Source organism: Halyomorpha halys, unplaced genomic scaffold, assembly GCF_000696795.3.
Source record: "Halyomorpha halys isolate HHAL.00 unplaced genomic scaffold, Hhal_1.1 Scaffold361.1, whole genome shotgun sequence".
Lineage (NCBI taxonomy): Eukaryota > Metazoa > Arthropoda > Insecta > Hemiptera > Pentatomidae > Halyomorpha > Halyomorpha halys.
Window position 1 is genome coordinate 167,789 of NW_027108072.1, and position 19,564 is coordinate 187,352.

Sequence of the window (19,564 nt, forward strand, 5' to 3'; positions counted from 1 at the left end):
CTATTTGAGTTTTTCTTTGACTGTACCCAAACCTTCTTCCTTTTAATATAAATCTAAGATTGTTAACTGTAACATGATAACACAACTCTAATCATGGAAAGTATGGTCTTTAATTTAAAGAGAACCAGTGGTACCATATACAATTAAATACATACAAAACATCCTAAAATATTCTCACTCCATACAGCTTTTATTCCAATATTATGAAAAAATTAAACTAAAAGTAAGTATTGCAAAATTTCGAATTCAAGTTTTCAAATACACTTTTTGAGGTTCCCTGAGACCAAATAACCAAGTTTTGCAAAATATTCTGTGTATATGTAGTAAGCCTAGTTCAAAATGAAACAATGTTTCACATATTTGTGCCGGTTAATGCACAAAGGGCCATGGCTAAGGTGGTTGAGGCTGAGGTATTTGCCACCTGGTACTTAGGCACCAGTACAAATCCGGCATGGAGTGTTGACTTTTTCTTTGGTGTGGTGGTCCCAGGTAATGAAAGCGTGACCCCCAACCATGATTAGAATAGGTTCTAGATAACCCCCTCCATTGAAATAGTTTGACAGGGCCTAATGAATTTTCAAAAAATCTTTTCATAAAATACCTTTAATTTTGTTTATTTATTGAAAAAAATTAACAGTTCCGATTGTTCAAAATAATAATCAATGGATAAATACAAAATATTGAACAATTATATGAATAATTTAAACAGAAAAAATTAAAACTTGCATTAACAATATGCAAAGTCAAGATTTTTTCCGATTGCATTACGGATTCGTTTTCTTTTGTTAAACCGTTGAATTCTTGGCAGTAACAAAATTTATAATCATTATCCCCAACACAAGAAACACTAAAATACAAATTTTATAATAAAAAAAAAAAAAAAAGAAATTTATTGTTGTTCATAATTTTTGCCTTCTCCGTCTTTAGAATTTTTTTCACAAATCATAAAAATAGCGATAAGTTTTTAGTGAATTTATGATGGTTAAAAACACACACTCACTAACAAAATTATTAACTGTTTTTATTAAGAATTAAGTTTTCACAAATCACAGCACATGATTAACTTGCTTATTAGTCCTTACATGGGAACGGTCTGGTAACCTGCAGTATTACCAATCAAATCAACTTTTTATAATTTACAAAAATTACAGCATTATTATTGAAAATAAAACATAACAAATCACATTACATTAAAAATTAACTATAAACTTAAATTAACCATCAACATAACAAATATAAAATCAAATAAAATGTGTTAGTTAACTAAAGGTTGCAGCTAAAGGGACTAAAGGTTGCAGCCCCAAAGTTCAAAACGAGCCAACAAATCTACACAAAATTTGGAGACTAAATGCAGGATGATAAGTGAAAGTTGTGTGTTGTGTCATAATTTATTAGAATATTATATGATTTAAAATGATAAAAATTAATGGAAAATTACTCACAAGGTGCGTTTCTTGATGGTGGAAAACGTTGTGGGGGAGGTGGAGGTGGTCCTAAGTTTTTGACTGGAGGCTTCGGAGGAGCCCTAAAACGAGCTGGAATAGGTGGTGGTTCCATTGGCTCTATTTGCTCTTTCACAGCATCTATACCGCCGTTCTTTATAATGAAATCATAAATGAATTCTCGTGTTTCTTTATCTCGTAAATGGGTTTCTGAAACTCCAGCCTAATATAAAAAAAAAGAAATACATAAACATTGAAAGCAACATCACTTTATAATCATTAAAATAATCAAATACCTTTAAAATTTATTTTGAGAAATAATCAAAATAACATGAACATTGCAATAACGTCATAACTAAATTCCACAATTTTTCAGGTAATGTATTTTAAGTAGCACAATATTCTCTTAATTTCTGTGAAGCTATAATATAAATCAATAAGAAAAAATCATGATGGATCCAATATATTTCTTTATTATTAGATCAGCCTGGTCGGCCTTACGTGGTTATTTTAGCAATTTGATTTTCTTCAATTAACAACAAAGTCCGATAATCTCGCCAGTTAAAGTTATACTGAAAACCCAATTGAAAATCCAAAATAATATTGTTATATTGAAAAATATAATTATAATTTTCAAAACATGGGTTATAAACTTATTGACTATTAGCTTATGAATTCCTAAGAGTTCAGCTATCTTTTATGTATCGGGAAAATGTCCAGTATGTAGACAACTATTTTAGATTAAAAACCATAATTTCAACTTAAATAGCAAAATTTATAAAATATAGACATATCAATAAGGAGGGGAAAAAAAAACAACACACAGGAATATTGATATGTCCAAAGAGATAATCCCTAATATAGTAGATTGGTTTGTGCTAAAGGGGATAAGTGAATGCATCAGTAGTGGACATTAAACAATTTTATGTAGTAAATTTTAAATTACATGCATATACATGCCAGTATTTCAAAATAGAAAAAGATATAATTGATAAATACATAGAAAATTTTGTTGATAATATTAGCTAGTACATGAACATGGGGTTTACCTTTATGTGGTAAAACTTGTGAACAATTTTTTTTCACCTCATCATATTAACAAAATAGACATCTATTAAAAATTGATGAAATATTATTTTATTTTTCAAATATCAGCTTCCCTAGGTAACTTTTTTATATCTATAACTGGGATTAAATCATGACCATCAACAAGAATTCAAGTAAAGCTCTAGTTTTGATAGGGGTGATTTTAAATATGTGTCGATATCATTGTTTGCTAAATACGGACCTCATGTGCATTCTGTGTTGGGAAATGTTTTCTCCAAGTAATATGCAAACTTTTTTTATTATGTCGTTGATAATGAATCCATCGTTCTCTATGAGATTAAGAATTTTCCCATGTTTATCTAATAGGTACCACCCATAGAGATTGGTTCTTTTGGGTGTAAATCTTGATCGGCTGTGAAAGCTCAGAAATGACATTTTACTAGCTAAAAGTTGCATTTATCCCTGTGCTGTAAACTCAAAAAACATTATTTTGAGAACAAGACCAAAGCCCACACTTCAGCACCAAATAGATGATTAACTTTAAAGTACTTATCAAACTATATCTAAAAATCACTATAAATTATATAAATATAATCTCTAAATTAATCTGATTATTCAAGGTACAAGAATACATCTAAATGAGATGGTCACTTATCAAAGTGTAAAAATTCAAAAGAGGATTTAATGAGACACCTTACTAGGATTACCTGGAAAATAGGGTGCCGCTGGCCAGAGATGGGCAAAAATTAGCAACTGTTGAAACCAATAACAAAAATTACCATGGATATGTCTTTTATTCAAGATAAATGAAATATTGTATCCATGACAATTTCAGCTATTAGTTTCAACTTTATCTAATTTTTCCCCAACAATTCCGCTAGCCACAGTAAGTTTATACTTAGTTAAAAAATAATTGTTTAAAAAAGTATAAACTTAAAATAACAATAATAAACAAACTATGTATTACCTGAACGAAAAATTCTTTCAGTTGTGGATCATCAGCCTTTTCTAAATCAAAGCCTTTATGAGGATCCCAGCCAACATGAGAAACATGTCGAAAATCTTGGGGTTGTCCGATATCTGCTTTGGACAATTTCTGTTTCCTCTTTCCTTCTTTTTTGCCTATTTCAGTCGCTGGTGGTGAAATAAATGAATTGTAACTTATGCCATTTGTATAAGGTGCTACTTTCATCACCTGTGAATTATTGTATCTATTTCTTTTATTTTTTTCAACTGAAAAATAAAAAATGAACAGATAATTAGCAGTTGGAAAGAAGTAAGTTTTTTTTAAATAAGGTGAACAAATAAGTTAATCTGAGGAGAAGATGATTGGAGGTGCGATCAGTGAAGAACACAAATAAGTGCCGTTTTGGCCAGAATTTCAGGTCTTCATCAGGACTAAGAAGAAAAAATAAAGTAAGAATTATAATGGATAAGATAAATTAAAGAATGATTAGAAAATAAGAAAACAACTAACATTATAATATTTTTTAAATATAATGTTAGTGGTTTTCTTATCATTCTGTAATTCCTCTTATCCTTTATGGTTGTTACCTTGTTTTTTGTTCTTAGCCCTGATGAAGGCTTGAAATTTTGGCCAAAAAGTTGGCACTAATAAATAAGTTTTTACTTATTTGTGTTCTTCAAAGGCCGCACCACCAATCATCTTCTCATATATATTATCCATGGTTAACAATCTACTCATCATTATAAATAAGTTCATCATACATTCCAAAAAGCATATCCCACTTAGAGATAGTATTAAAAATTCAGTAAGATTTACAGAGTAGCCCTATAATGTTTTTTCCTTTAGATTATCGGATGGGTTAGTTTTTATAGTCTTGTATTATGTGACGCTTGGATAACACAGGTTTAAACTCTATAACTTCTAGGGATAATTTTGAAATTTGATTCTATATATACAATATTTATAATTAGTAACACATACTACAAGATATTACTGAACAAGTTTCCTTTTAATTCTAAAATTAAACTAATACAAGCTTAATACAAAATTTTAAATAATGTTTACAATAGAAATAAGTCAAACTCATTTATTAATAAAAGTTGAAATGTGGCTAACTAACTATTATTGTTATTGAGGTGAAGCATGTTTGGATAAAGGTAGCGAATGGCACACTTTCAATAATCTTTGAGCAAAGAGAAGGAAAAGTTTAGATAAACATAAACAAAAATGGCTAAGATGGAAAAAGTATACCATACTAAAAAAAAAACACACACACATTGTTAATATCATTCACATTTATTTTTGGGAATCATTTGGGAATCATCCCATAGGCGTTGATGACCAGAGGGTTTTACGCCTTTAAGCAAAAAATCAACAACAACAACAACATTTATTTTTTCCCTATCCCACATCCTTCAAAAAGAGGAAAGAAACACCACCACCGAAAGAAAACAAATACGTAAAACTTATTTTTATTCAGTTAACGTTTTTATTCAGTCATTAACGTTTCAGCATAAAGTTCAAGGCTTCTTTAGAGCTTCTAAGAAAAAGAAATAACAACCATAATAAAATAAAACAGGTATGTTATCTTCTTAGTTTCTTGTTATACTTTTTCTGATTGCTTCTTTATTCCATTCTATACAGTTATTATAGTTTTTTGTATTTAGCCCTAAAATTTAGGTCAAAATAATGTAAATAAATAAAAATAAGTTTCGCTTATTGATGTTTTCCCTCCACTGAATGTATTCTCTTCCTTTCTACCTCCATACTAGCTTGTTATATTTTTATTATTATTTGATTTCTAAAACTACAAATAGAAAAAGAAAAAAAAATAGTTCCTTAATTAAATTAGATCAACACTAATAAAACATTCAAAATTATACCTCGTCTTTGTTTACGTATCTCCAAAGTTTCAACAAGAATTGAATGAAGCTTTGATCCTTCTTCTTCACTTGCAAAGTTAAAGCCAGCAATACAATTCTAAAACAAAAAAAATTTATACTGTAAAATAAGAAATTGGCATCTGATTGTAGAGATAATTGCTTGATTTGTTAAAAGATTAATGATGAAGATTTTTTTGACCAAACATGACCAACAAATGGTGATAACATAAAAAAACATTACACTCACCAATATAAAACTAGCTGACTAAACAAAATGCTGTCATAGAAGGTCCTCAAATTACTTACTAAAAATAATTTTAATCTATAACACAAAGTACAACATACATTTGAAGATTAGGCTAAGTTATAAATATTCCATTGGTAACAGAATCATTTAAGGGATTGGTAGAGATAAATAAACCTTTAAATACTAGGTCTTAATTATTTTTTTTCAGTTGGCTGTGCAGACCTTATAGATCTGTAGCCGCCTAATCAAGCCTTCTCTATGCTTGCCTGTCTTGGGCTACTGCTTTTCAGTTTGCTGCATGCTGCTCTTATGCATCTTTATGTATGTCTATCAATCTGGTTTTTAGCCTCCCACGTAGTTAAGAGAAGGAGCTGTTTATCATTTGTTGATGTTAGTATGGTATTTGAAACGGTCTACTTTCAACCAAGCCAGCCACCCGACCATGTTGTTAGGGAGGATTTTTCGGCTTTCAATCATATACTTTGTTTCATCTTCATTTACTTAAAGCCGATTTCCTCTGCTTCTCATATTACATTCTTTGCGAGTCTTTCCATATCATCTTGGTTACTTCCTAGGACAGCAATGCCCTGTGCACTGTAGGATTCTATGTTTCGTCCTGACGCACATCCTACCAATTTCATGTGATGTTTCTTATAATCACTTTTCTAGGGCTAGGTTGAACAGCATTGGTGAGAGTCCAGTCTCCTTGCCTCAGATCTCGTGTGTCTTCAAAGGCTTCAGATACTTCTAGTATCAAGACTTCATTTAGGACCATTCGTACACACTTTTGTCAGTCCTACCAACTTCCTAGAGATACCCAGCTCAATCATGACCTTCTTAAGACAGTTTCTTTCTATGAAATCATAGGCTGCTTTGAAATTGACAAATCAGGCGTACACATCCTGATCTGCTTCCCATCATCTAGTCTAGCATGATATTACTTTTCCTAAACCCTATTAGGTCATCAATTATATTCTCGTAATACTGAGATATCGGATATAGCAGAATATGGGTCATTATCTAAGGTATTGACTCATTGATAATATTTAGTTTAAATATTTGGTAAATTTGTATCTAATTTATTATCTTGATTAATTAAATTTGGTAACAAACATATTATACAAAGTATGCCAACATGTCACACACTACAATATCAATAAATTTATTGTGTATTTAATTTTTAAATTAAACTTTTTATCATCACCTCTTAAACTATATTATAGTTTGGTAAAATCAATGGCACTCGAACCAAAATGGTATATAAATCATATATAAAATCAAATAAATCTATTGGCAAATATGGAAATAAAAATACGAATCAAATGAAAATAAATCCACGCTTTTATATCTGTTCAACAAAACTATCTACTAAATTGGAGGGATACTGGATATGATAATATAATAAGAAATTTCATGATGGACCAATGGACATGATTTCTAATCTTGATTAATTTATTTAAACATAACATAATTCTCTTAGGGTCTGGTACTTGGTTTATACGATAAGAAATTCATGCAGGCCCCTTAACAGTTAAAAAATATGTTAATTTCATTTTTCAATAAAAAATACTCTTGTACAAAGGCTATCATAAAAACTAATTGGATAACATCCCATAAGAGGTAAATGTGAAAGGCTTTCAATGAAATAAATAAGGTACCCAAATTTAGAAAGTATTTTGTAATAACAATACAAATTTAAATAATTAATGGGACCAATTTCTTCAGTAAAATTTAAATAACTAAAGCTAATAAGAAATATTGATGTAAATATTACCTCTGCTTCAAAAGTATGAAGAAATTTTGTAGGAGTGATATACTGAATATTATTATAGACTTCATGTTCCCATAAAAGTCTTTTTCTAATGGGACAAAAAATGCGAAAAAAATATGATCTCTTATTACTATCTTTGACTAAACACAGAATTCCAGTTTCTTTGTGATACCACTCTCCATTCTTGGGTCCTCCAGTAGTATATAGCTCAATTACAGTAGTGGCTAATGTCTAAAATTGAAATCATGATTATTTATAAATGTTCAATTTAATCATTTAGCCTAAATTAGCAAGTACATAAATATCCCCACCTCACATTTGTAACCAACAAGGCTAAACACCAGATCATTTTCTTCTTGAGTTAACAATACAGAATGCCTATGTTCTGGCATTTCATATATCATTGAGAGAACAGACAACTAAACAAATAAACCTCACACCTCTTAAACAAATCTCAGCATATTTGCAATATTACAAGTGTTGAATAACGAAAATCAGTATATTTAGAATTTAACTGTTGTCCCATTATTAAAAAAAAAAAAAAAAATAGAACACGAACACTTCAAATCACAATCACTTAAAGTAATTACTAAAAGCACTTAGCTAAAATAATTAGAACGTTAAAGTGACACTACCCAACCTAAACACGTAACAACATTGTTATAATTTTATTTCTCTATTCTATACCCAAAACTTCCAAACAGTTTTGGTTCATGAGGTCATCAGAAGGCTACTGTCTGTAAACGAAATTTTAGTAAAAATTATTTTAAAATTAAAAATAATAGTAAAAACTTAAAGAAAAATATTAATTAAATAAGAAAAACCTCTTATTGAATCATGTAAAAAGTATAATTTATAAGTTATCAAATTTCAGATATTCCTGTACCCTTCTAGTTGAAGGAATAAGTATATACAGAATTGATATTCTGTTGTCAAATGTGAAAAATGTTAACCAAAAAAGTGAGGAATCCCTAATCTATTAAAAAATAAGATACACACATATAATAAAACAAATGCATACTGATTTGGGATTAATACAATAAGTTGTGTGATTTACTAACGTAAATGACTTGAATTTTATTTTATTCCTCCAACTAATGCATTGACTTATTAATTTCTCCTTTTAGAATTATGTGCTTGTTGTTCATCAGTAAGAAAACCAAGTTGACCATAAAATCGATAAAAGCTATACGTATTGGAATAGTGCTTCAATTCATGTTTTCGGTGTAATATCTAGATGTCATTCCGCCCTAGACACTCCACAGTTCAACAAGGCCTCAGAGTCGTTGAATATATCTCTTCAGCTCTTGAAAAGAAACAATACTGCTCGGGTGCCTTTCTGAACATAGCGCAAGCTTTTGACCGGGTATGGCATTCCGGATTGCTTTTCAAGCTCAAATCCATATTACCCCAAACCTTATACCTTACCCTCCGCTCCTACCTCTCAGATCGTTCCCTTCGAGTTCGCAGTGGTTCTGAGTACTCAAATATCTACCCCATCGAGGCAGGAGTTCCCCAAGGCAGTGTCCTGGGTCCTGTCCTCTACATCCTCTTCACTGCTGACATTCCCATCACTCCAGACACATTCCTGGCAACATTTGCTGATGATACAGCTATCCTATCCTCCCATTCCGATCCTGTAACAGCCTCATCCAATCTCCAAACACACCTCACCCGGATTGAGCAATGGAGCAACCAATGGCGGATAAAAGTCAATAAATCGAAATGCACCCTTGTGACTTTCACTCAAGTTTATCATTATGTTATTTTATTTATTTATTTTTCATACAGATAGTTTGGTTATGTTCATCTTGTCTATTCTTTTGTTTGTATATATTTTAAGAGAGTTTTTTTTTATTAGTTTTTTTTATTTACTTTTTTTTTTTTTTTTTTATTTTAGTATGTATCAGATCATTCATCACTATTACCTATTGCCCACAACTGTGTGACAGATTGTAATATCTATCAAAAACAAAAAAAAAAATGTCTAGATGTCAAATTTCGAAAAGCCAGGTTGCTGTCCTTAAAAAGGTTTTCACCGACAATTCTGCCTATTTTCCTTAAGTTCGATTCACTAACATTAGTTTTACATTTTGATCAGAGGGTTAATATCAGAAAGAAACTATCGAAAACACCATTTAAATTCTTGGCTTTTAGAATGCCTAGTTCTAAAATACTGTGACGGCCCCAATTCTAGTCATGAATGGGACGTTAGGCAACAATTTAATCTTTAAATGGAGTCTTTTAAATAACGAATAAAAGAACAACTTAGCAACGAAAAAGTATACTTCAGTATAAGGTTGGATACTGGCTATTCACCAAATCTTCTTGGTCTCCATTTGATTTCACTAGCAGTCGTTGACAAAAGAGCCATAAGTTAGTAATTAATTATCTGTTCTGCAGAACAAAACTTTTAGCGCCACTGAGGGATCCAGACTGCTGTCGTCTCCCCAGGTGGTGGATAGAGAAGTACCCGCAAGAATTAGAGGGCAGGGAAGGGGAAGTAACCACCACTGACCAAAGGGACTAAAGGAAGAGAGTTGGAAGCATGTACTAAGCTTTTTTGGTGAGGTTTTTACAGTAAAACCTTAACCACAGATAGCATATTCAAACCTCTGCTACCAAACAATCGATGGAAAGAACATCGGACTTCTAACAGAGCTGTACTAAAAATTACATACTTTCATTAAGAGTCTAATTCTAAAATGATAGACCTGGCAATAAAACAACCACTTGAACACGCCATGTACCTTTGGATCAAAACCTGAAATTCGGTGTCTAATATTGTTTTCTGGATAGTAAACTTGCATAGAATTAGTGGTATCTTTTTGAGGTTTTTTATCTTCAACCCACTTATAGATTAAATAAATCCTGTAAAAATAATAATTCTCTGCACAAATATGGAAATGAAAATGTAACTAGTCTTTAGAACTTGTGGGTGTTAGGAATAGAAGATTAAGAATATTGAAGTGACAGCTATAAAAAGAAATCTTTTAGACCGAGTAGAGGCATCCTGGCAGAGCCCCGAAAGTTCTCCAAGGGAACTCCTCCGAATGTAAGAAATGACATGGTAGAGGGTAACAAAATGAAAAAAAAACTTTCATAGTAAACTTTATTTAATTGAGTATCATCATGATGCTATCACATTCCTGATGATTATCGAAGCCTTGCAATAACCAAGGCAGTATTAATTTTATAACATATTGTTCAAAAATCATTTTGTGGCAAATGTCACTTAAAATTGATTTAATAACACATGTATTTAATTATTTTTTAACTTATAGAATTTATTTTCTGGAAAATACACAATTGATATTAACGATTTTCAACAGCGCCTTCTTGATTTTTACACTTGAATTAAGCGCCAGTAGTGGTAACCAATAAGATAGAGACATTTGGCCTAGGGTGTAATTTCGAATAACGTGTTAGGTCTTGTTTGATTTTAGTCTTATTTTATTACGTTTGTTATGTCGTCTAGGTAATTAAGTTGAAATAGTTTAAAAGTCTGAAATTTCGGGATATTAATTTATTTCGGGTTGAATTGTCGAAGCATTTATTTTAAACTTTCTTAATCTACCATAAACATTTACAATGAAAAGTGATACAAAAACATTTTTTATTGTTCTTACTATATGTTTGTTACAATTAGTTCATAGCTTAAAGAAAGAAGACTGTGAAGGTGGCTATTAAAGGATATGTAAGATATTTATTGTTGGTTTTGCTCCTATTGATAATATCCCTCTTATTTCAGTTTGTTTCACTGTTCTTGAGAGATTTAGTGCCCAATTAACTGATGAAATGCGTTCAAATCCTCAACTGATCGAAGAAGAATTTAAAAAGTTTTGTAAAACTACAGCGAATAGTAATAATAGTGCAAAACTTAAGGAGAATAAATTTGTAAGTATTCTCTATTTAATGTACTGTATAATTTTATTCAATGTGAAGCCTAGTCTAGAAATTACCTTTTTTTATTAATTAATGCATTTTATTTAGTAGATCAATATATTACCTTGTAAATTAGTTAATGCCCGCAATTACATAATCTAAGGATTATATATTTTACTTCAATGTATTTTTTAAGTACCTTTTATTTTATATCCATGACAATTCATGGTTACTTATCCTTATTGTTCTAGTGCTACTACCTTGGAGGTTTAGAAGAGTCTGCTACAAGTATTCTAAGAGATTTATCGAAACCTCTATCCTATTCTTTACCCATTGATAAGCTGTGTGAACGACTGGCTACAAAAGTTGGAGGAATATGTGCTCTGCGATATGGTATAGATTATTTTTAACTAATTATATACTTATAATTTGATGTCCTGCATCTTTTATTTGGATTTTATTTAAACAATGTATTTTTCTAGAAAGTTTGTATCTGTATAATGTGTTTATTCTTTTAAATAATATAATTATTAAATTTGAATGATGCTCAGATGTTTTATCATGGAATATATAGATCAATTTTATAAGGGATTAATAGAATTGTCTATATATTTTCCTTTTTCAGTTTTGTTCTTGAATGAATGATGCTTATTCCATTCAAGTGCATTTGGTTTTACAGTTTAATTTAAGTTTTACATAATGAAGTAAAAAGTTCTTTTTTGCTTCTCAGTTTGGAGTCTATTTTTATTTTATGGTTTGGTTAGCTTCAATTTTTATCTAAATCAAAGCAATTTTTATCATAATGGCTGCTTGACACAATAGCATAAATACGCATTAGTGTGAGCATAGTTTTGAAGGATTGACGTACATTCCGTATTAAAAAAAAAATATCCTGCAAAAAATTAGAAAGGTGTCTGTTCAAGTTGCTGTTGTGCATCCTTTAGTCTCCAACACAATAAAATTATTTCATATCGGGTTGTTTAAGAAATTATTTTAATTTTATTAATAGTATTTAGAAGTAAAATCAAATTTAACTCTTGGAGTATTTAGCTGAGAAATTGTAATCATATTTTATCTGATAAGAGACTTTTCTGAAATTTTATCATTAATTTTTTTTTTTAACCCTAATGTATATTAAATCATGCACATCTCATAACATTAAAGTATGGATAAAATTTGGTACATGTGCCGTGTTTATTTTACTTACATTAACGGCCTAATTATCAGTTTCTTTTTGTTATAATTAATTATTGTGGGTTTATAACAACCAGTTCTGAATAACTGGTTCCCTTATGTTAGAATTATATAGTTTCTGAGGATATTAATAAAGCCTTGATATTCTGTAATTTCCTGGATTATTTAGTTTGGTGATCCATAGTAGATCCGATCATTAAAGGATCTCATACCTTAAAAAAAATTGATATAGCACTCTTGTACTTGTATGAAGGATATATGCAAATGCTGTAGTAGGAGAGTATAGATTTCTGCCTCATGAATTCTGGACTCAAAAAAGTTGAGAATCCAATGCTTTGCCCTCCCACTGAGCTACTCATTTCCTCTCTTCAAATAATGGAGATTAGAATGTTGTTCCTAATTTACAAGTTATTCTTTTTTTTTTTTTTCCAGCCTTGTTGCTCCCATTTATTATTATTATGAATTGTCAGTCTTACATTGCTTAGTTTCAGTGCTGTGCAATTTTTTTAAACAAATGCTTCTAGCCCCAACCTAGCCTCTTAATATTATCACTAGTTGCTTTGGATGATTTTGGAAATTGCTTTGTTAAAAATAAATTAAATGCAATAGTTATTTGACCTATCTCCAATGATTAAAGAAATTTGGCAGTGGAGCAACTCTTGACCAAGCAGAAGTGTCCATCCTAAGAATTGAATCTTAACAATTAAAAGTTATTTAAGAACTGGAATTATGCCAAAAAAAAGAAAGAAAGTATTTTTATCATAACTTAGCTTTGTTGTATTGTTCAAATAATATAACTTCTGTCTTCCACTTGTTGAAGAGATATTTCATTTTTTAATGAAAACAAAAGAAAAATCTAAAGAAATTATTCTTATAAAAATGAAAATTACAATGAGATTATATGTGTGGTGTAAGCTATATATATATTTGAAATAACATCCTTAATAAATCAGAACTTGTTTCTATTTTGGGTCAACCATTTTTGGTATTGGTCACGATTCAACTACACGTAGTCAGCAATCATCAAAACACCTATTACAGCACGATAAATATCTCGTTTAAACTGCCTTAGCTAAATTAGCTCTTTGTTATTCACAATTAATCCGAGTAATCCAGTCACCAGTGTGTTTGTAAACAAATTAGTTATATATATTGTTTTCAAATATGATAAATAGTTTTTACAAAATGGTTTTATATATTGTATTGATAAGATATTAATTTTTTCTTTTTTTAAAATTTAATTTGTAGAAAGAACTATTGATTTGAAAACAGTCGACTTAAAGAAGCTTAAAGTGAGGGACTTGAAGAAAATTCTTAGTGATTGGGAGGAAGACTGTGATGGCTGTATTGAAAAAACAGATTTTATTAAGAGGATAGAGTCCCTTAAACCAAAATACTTAAAAGACGAATTGTAATAACCTATTGTAATGACTGAAGTTCTCTCCTGGATATTTATTTATTTTTTTTTTTAAACGGTGTATCAATTATGAAGAGGTTGAGCATTTCTACCTAGTCTATGGCATTTTGCTGTTGAAAATGTTAAATGGCATACCAACTTTCATGTGTTTTTTTTTATTTTATAAGAAATGTGTTTATGTCATTATGTCATGGGTACTCTATTATATCTGATACCTTGTAAGATATTATTTATTCATTAAATAGCTTTGTAATAAAATTGTTTACAATCTTAACAAGAAGTTCCTTTATTTTATTTGTAAACTGTTAAAATATAAATATTTGTTATAAAAAAAAAATGAGTGAAAGAAGAGTTGTTCTTAATCTCAGCTTAAAATTTTAATCCTTTCAATTTTAAATCTTCCCTTGCAGCTTTGATTTGCTAAAAAAAAGAAAAATTTAAAGTCAATAAGGTGTAAAATGATTAATTTAGTTGATGGTTTAAGTAATTAATCATATCATGCATAAATTGTAATTTTACCTGTTGCAATTCCTTGGCTGCTTCAGGACAGTCATTGAAGGAATATACTCTCCACAAAACTACTATCAAAGAGTAGACCTATAAATATAAATAAATTTAATCATATCTGATACATATCGCAAAAAAACAGATACTTTTATACATACATTGAAAAAAATAAATTTGGCAAGATCATTAATTTCAATTAATATAAAAAAGAAGCTTAGCCTAATAAAGTAGGAACCAAACAAATTTGCAAATTAGGAGTGTGAGTGTCTATCCCAAGGTTGGTTTTAATAACTGGTGGTAAAAACAAAACTTTATTTTCTTGTTCCACTTTGAGTAAATAAACATAGAAAACAAATTACAGCAAACTATAGCTGGACCAGCACTACTGATTAAAATTACAGCAAAACAATAACCTGTATTTTATATGGGCATTATTCCACTTTTCAGTAAAAGAAAACCCTGCTCTATAAACCTATTAGTGTCATGAATTATTCATGGTATATAAATATATTAATAATAAAAAAATTCATATAAAGAGAGAAATGTTTTGAAGACAGGAATGTCGCCTTGAAAGTATGTTATTTTTGCAGACAAATAATAAGGTAGTTGCCTTAAAAGTAACTTTAAGTAGGACTCTATAGAATCAAACAAACGAACTTATATTTGATAATAAAAACAAAAATCTGGTTATGGCATACTATACCAAAGAATTGGAAGCCCTTAAAAATATCTGAAGTAGCCATTCATGAATATAGTGAAATCAGTCTCCCTATTTTAAGATTTAAAACATCATTCAGAAACTTTTAGTAATGATATTAATAGGATCCAGTTAAAATAAGCCGTAACTCTATTTTTGATAGACCTATTTCAACATCCAATTTTCCATACTCTGATTGCTGCCAGCACATTTTATCTATTGTGGTAAAGATAGCTCTTGAGTTGCTGATCATCCAGGTGTGTGTTTTAAGAACTCAAGGGTACCTACAGCCCATTGGAGGAAGAAACGTATTCGTTGGTAGAGCAAGTCCTATTCAACCCATACTAGAAGTTTTAGAAAATAATTTATTTCAGGTTCCCAAGCAAAGTAACATAACTACTATCTTATAAATACCTTGAGAATCACTATATCGATAATTCTGCTTATTACTCAAAATATGATTGTGTAGATAATACAAATGAAATAAACAATGTAATGTGACACATTAGTGTCAAACTATTTATTGAATAGAATGTAATAAAAAAAAAGTTAAAACATTCGAAATCATCTTAATGAGGATGAACCAGGTGTACTGCTACCAATATAGTAATCCTCTGCTCTATTTTTGTCAGCAGTAATATTGACCATGACAACTCATGGTTATTCAGTGTTGCGGCACCCATTTGACAATAATTATTATTTAAAACAATCTAAGTAATTAACTCAGACAATTTTCATTAATGTATGAAAAAGAAGAGGGATATAATAATTTATTATCATATCAATATCATTATCAAACTCGAAATATTCTGGACTGGAAATTTAAAAAAATTCAAGGACTGGGGTTTTTCAAAAGAATGTTTGTAAAATAATTAAAAACACAGAAAATATTCTTAACAATATATTTAGCTTAAACTATATCGAAGACATGCCTAACACCGATCTGAAAAGTTGATATCAATTGTATATTCTCTATCTGCACTAGATGAAATTAAAATTACACATTACTCCTAATCATAGTATGAAAAACTGCAAGTAAATTTTAATTACCAAACAAAACAATCATAAAAAATGTTTTGAGTTAAGATGCCAAAAAATTATTGTTCACCTTGGATCAGTCATTTCATCTGCAGATAAGAGATATTAACAACTCACCATTAATTAGAAACAAATAACTACCAATGAAGAAAAATCTCAATTTTTTTTTATATACACAAAAATTATAAAAAATCAAGCTAAATAAAACTTACACCAAACAAGAAGACTGTGTAAACTGGGAAAAATACAATAACACTGCTCCAACTATCAGGGATATTCAAATTGATGTACTTATTTAGAATTAATAACCATGTTACAATGTAAACAATCAAAAAGCACAACCATTCAATTAATTTTGTCATATTAACTTCTTAAGAAAGACAAGGAATAAGATAACTCCACATTTCAAATTACCGAGGAGGTTACTTCAAAGAGATGTATTTGTATATAAATTGACTTCAGTAACTTATACTATCGATATTAATTTTAGACTATGATTAAGTCTATAATAATAACAAATATTCTTGTAACTTTTCTTTTGTTCAGCTTTTTCTTCCTTTTTTTGTAATCACATCGCTTTCAAATTATAACCTATTTTTCAATGTGGCTCAATTTAACAAATATTGTAACTTAAGTCTCCTCATCTCATTTTGAATAAATGTTTCAGAGGTGATGTAAGACCGACGTCGAATCGGGGTTTAGTGGCTGCCGTTAACACGATGACACTGCAGATTGCCAGCCTCAGGCGGGATAGGAAAACATCGTTATGCATGATCAGTTGGGAAGAACGCATGAGGATCGTCGCCAGTTTTGGAGAATTGTCAAGACTTTCGTCAACCTGTCGACGGCTCGGGAGCAAGCTGAACTTCTTGCCACAAGCTATGCTGAGAGGACGAATAGTGCTCTTTCTCCACCACCAAGGCACAATGAGAAGTCAATTTTCTCTACTTATAAACAGCTTGAGCCGACGCAACGACGTACCAAAGGAAGCAGGGCATTCGGCAACGACGGCATTCCTTATGTGCTGCTGAGAATGTTATCGAGGAGGGATAAAGCGTTTCTTCTTAGCATATTCAACGTCTGCATGAGGATGTCTTACTTTCCTACCGTCTGGAAGCACTATCGTCCGATCAGCCTCCTCTCGCATATGAGCAAAATATTTGAGAAGCTCATCCTTCACCACCTTATGGAACATTGTGGTGAGGAACAGATAATAATAATAATAATAATGACAATAAGGTTCCAACGAGGGGTCGCATATGAGCATTTTGTATACCTGAATCACACATTTGCAATTTTTGGGACATATGCATGTGAACAGGGCGACGGCTTTCATTTCGCTTGATTGTAGAAAGGCTTTCGAGTGTGTCTCCCATCCGCTTCTAATCCGCCGACTGGAGGAATTATTGTTTCCTGCCACCCCATGCCGATTGATTGGAAACTATCTCAGCGGAAGGTTGTTCGTCGTACATCAATGCGGAGTACCTCAGGGCTCGTTGCTGGGACCAATACTGTTTGTGCTATTCACAGCTCCTATAGTATCAATCCAGCACTCGAAGGCAGTGGTTACTGCCTGTGCGGACGACATCGGCATCTATGCCTCCAGCGTCAATACCCCAACGGCGCTCACCCATGCTCAAGAAGCTGCAAACAACATCACCGCTGAGCTCAAGCTTAAGGGGATAAAGGGAAATCCTGTTAAGAAAGATGCAATAGTGATGTTCCAGAAAGGAAAGAAACCACTGCCTACCCACTTCAAGATAGACGAGGTCGACCAACGGATTTCCACCTCCATCCTCTACCTTGGAGTCACATCACCTTCTCCAGCCATGTTCGTGAGAGACTCCAAGTAGCCCGCTAGAAGACATATAGGCTATATCACTTACTAAAATCTTCGCAGATTTCTCTTAGATTGAAGCTGCAGATTTACAAAGCTGTTGTCAGACCCACGCTGCTCTATGGTACACCCCTTCTGCGATACCTATACATAAGCACTCTTTAATAACTGCAGAGCTTTCAGAATTCCGTCCTTCTGCGAATTGTTAGAGGCATAACGTTACAGAGGGCCAGAAATACAGTTATACACGATGAACTACAGCTTTCCTCTGTGCCGGAGTACATTGGCCGGAGGCACATCAAGTGTTTTAACACCTACTCATTGTTCAGGGAAATCGCCCCTCTACCATGACCTGGGTGGTGGCAAGGAACTGTCCCCCTGATAGATGTACTCGCCGAGAGAAGGGGGTTTGGGCTTTACAGTCTGAACCTACTATAATTCACCACTCAACATAAAACTGAAGCGTAACCAGCGCGAGAGAAGGTAACTCCAGTCTTTTTTTTCTTTTTTATCAGATTTGCCACTGTTAAAGGAAGGCAGAGATGTAACTATTCAATACCTTTTTTGAATTAATATCCCACTTCTATCTCATGGAATCTGGAAAAGTCAGTTGCTGAGGACAGAATTTTTATATCAATAATAATATATAATGAATCCTTTTCAACTGTAATTGAACTCATTTCGATAATCCTTAAGCAGGATCCACACTATGCCGCGGTAGGTCGGGCGGGCTGACCCGGGCGTGCTAAGCCGGTGGGGCACGTTTGGGCCGGCACGACGTCCACACCGAAACGAAGCCGACCGGGTTATTTGTACCTTATTTTATTATTTTAGTTTCAACACCAAGACTGGTGACTTCGTTGAAGAGTACTTTTTAGAAGTTTTTTTAAAGTGTCCTTAAAGTGTTAAAGTGTTTTTCAACTTATGTTAGGAATCCGAACTATCCCATAAAAGACGACGTTCTTGATATAAGTCTATTAAAACTAACACTTGCTCGTCATTCCACTCCATCACTTAACTTTGAACAATAAAAAAACCTACATAAACAAAGTGAGTCAAAAATAAAATAATCCGTCTAGTTTGACCCGAGGTTTAATTGTAACTGAAGCCGCTCGGAACGTCCCCACTCTATATTTTTGTTCGGCTCGGCTCGGCTTCCTTTGATCTGTACCGACTTTATGCGGGTTGGAATCGGCACGACCAGGGCCGGTATTTTCTAACCCGCCAAAGCCGCCATCAGCTGGTAGGTGTTGATATTCATCATTTTTACTAGGACTTATCATCTCTCCCAACCATGACTAATTGATATCCCACATTCCAATTTGTTCTAGCTACTCACAAATGGTTGCCATTTTTTACGTCTTCATGGAACGTAAGTTCTTCTTCCTGGCCACCACATTCTATTCTTTCGTTTGCAAAGTACCAGATGGCTGTTTCTGTTTATTACTCATTCTATTTTTCGTTGTCCTATAATATATCTGAGGCAAGAATTAATTGGTTAGTTGAAAAATTACAAACTATATTTTTGGTTATTTTTACACAACATAAACTAACATAACAGATGTAATAAATCGATACATTGTAGATACCAATAACGATTTATATATACAAAAACGGTTAAAACCTGTATAA

The 19,564-nt window shown here is 31.7% G+C and overlaps 3 protein-coding genes across 3 annotated transcripts in view; 1 reads left to right on the forward strand and 2 right to left on the reverse strand.

Moving 5' to 3' along the window:
* LOC106681712 (actin nucleation-promoting factor WASL) overlaps positions 1-7,910 on the reverse strand; it is an 11,427-nt gene extending 3,517 nt beyond the window's left edge. Inside the window, exons 1-5 of the mRNA XM_014422176.2 lie at positions 7,669-7,910; positions 7,361-7,588; positions 5,340-5,436; positions 3,457-3,722; positions 1,443-1,665 (exon numbers count right to left, since the gene is read on the reverse strand). Of these exons, the coding sequence (XP_014277662.1) occupies positions 1,443-1,665; positions 3,457-3,722; positions 5,340-5,436; positions 7,361-7,588; positions 7,669-7,761 (907 nt within the window). The 5' untranslated portion in view covers positions 7,762-7,910. The remainder of the gene's footprint in view (positions 1-1,442; positions 1,666-3,456; positions 3,723-5,339; positions 5,437-7,360; positions 7,589-7,668) is intronic.
* A 2,892-nt stretch (positions 7,911-10,802) lies between these two features.
* Positions 10,803-14,111, forward strand: Manf (mesencephalic astrocyte-derived neurotrophic factor). Its single transcript, XM_014422177.3, has 4 exons — positions 10,803-11,036; positions 11,109-11,254; positions 11,494-11,635; positions 13,685-14,111. Exons 1-4 carry the CDS (start codon positions 10,949-10,951, stop codon positions 13,849-13,851), a joined length of 543 nt encoding a protein of 180 aa, XP_014277663.1. The 5' UTR covers positions 10,803-10,948; the 3' UTR covers positions 13,852-14,111.
* Positions 14,066-16,536, reverse strand: Dpm3 (Dolichyl-phosphate mannosyltransferase subunit 3). Its single transcript, XM_014422179.3, has 3 exons — positions 16,308-16,536; positions 14,373-14,450; positions 14,066-14,273 (listed from the first exon to the last, which is right to left on the reverse strand). Exons 1-3 carry the CDS (start codon positions 16,455-16,457, stop codon positions 14,223-14,225), a joined length of 279 nt encoding a protein of 92 aa, XP_014277665.1. The 5' UTR covers positions 16,458-16,536; the 3' UTR covers positions 14,066-14,222.
* Positions 16,537-19,564: the final 3,028 nt, after the last annotated feature.

Bases quoted from the DNA above. Each gene is read 5' to 3' on its own strand.
- Dpm3 (XM_014422179.3), bottom strand. From the start codon at position 16,457: ATGACAAAATTAATTGAATGGTTGTGCTTTTTGATTGTTTACATTGTA. The intron at 14,451-16,307 runs GTAAGTTTTATT...TTATATTTATAG, and splicing joins ACACAGTCTTCTTGTTTGGT to GTCTACTCTTTGATAGTAGT. The intron at 14,274-14,372 runs GTAAAATTACAA...TCTTTTTTTTAG, and splicing joins CAGCCAAGGAATTGCAACAG to CAAATCAAAGCTGCAAGGGA.
- Manf (XM_014422177.3), top strand. From the start codon at position 10,949: ATGAAAAGTGATACAAAAACATTTTTTATTGTTCTTACTATATGTTTG. The intron at 11,255-11,493 runs GTAAGTATTCTC...TTATTGTTCTAG, and splicing joins AACTTAAGGAGAATAAATTT to TGCTACTACCTTGGAGGTTT. The intron at 11,636-13,684 runs GTATAGATTATT...TTTAATTTGTAG, and splicing joins AATATGTGCTCTGCGATATG to AAAGAACTATTGATTTGAAA.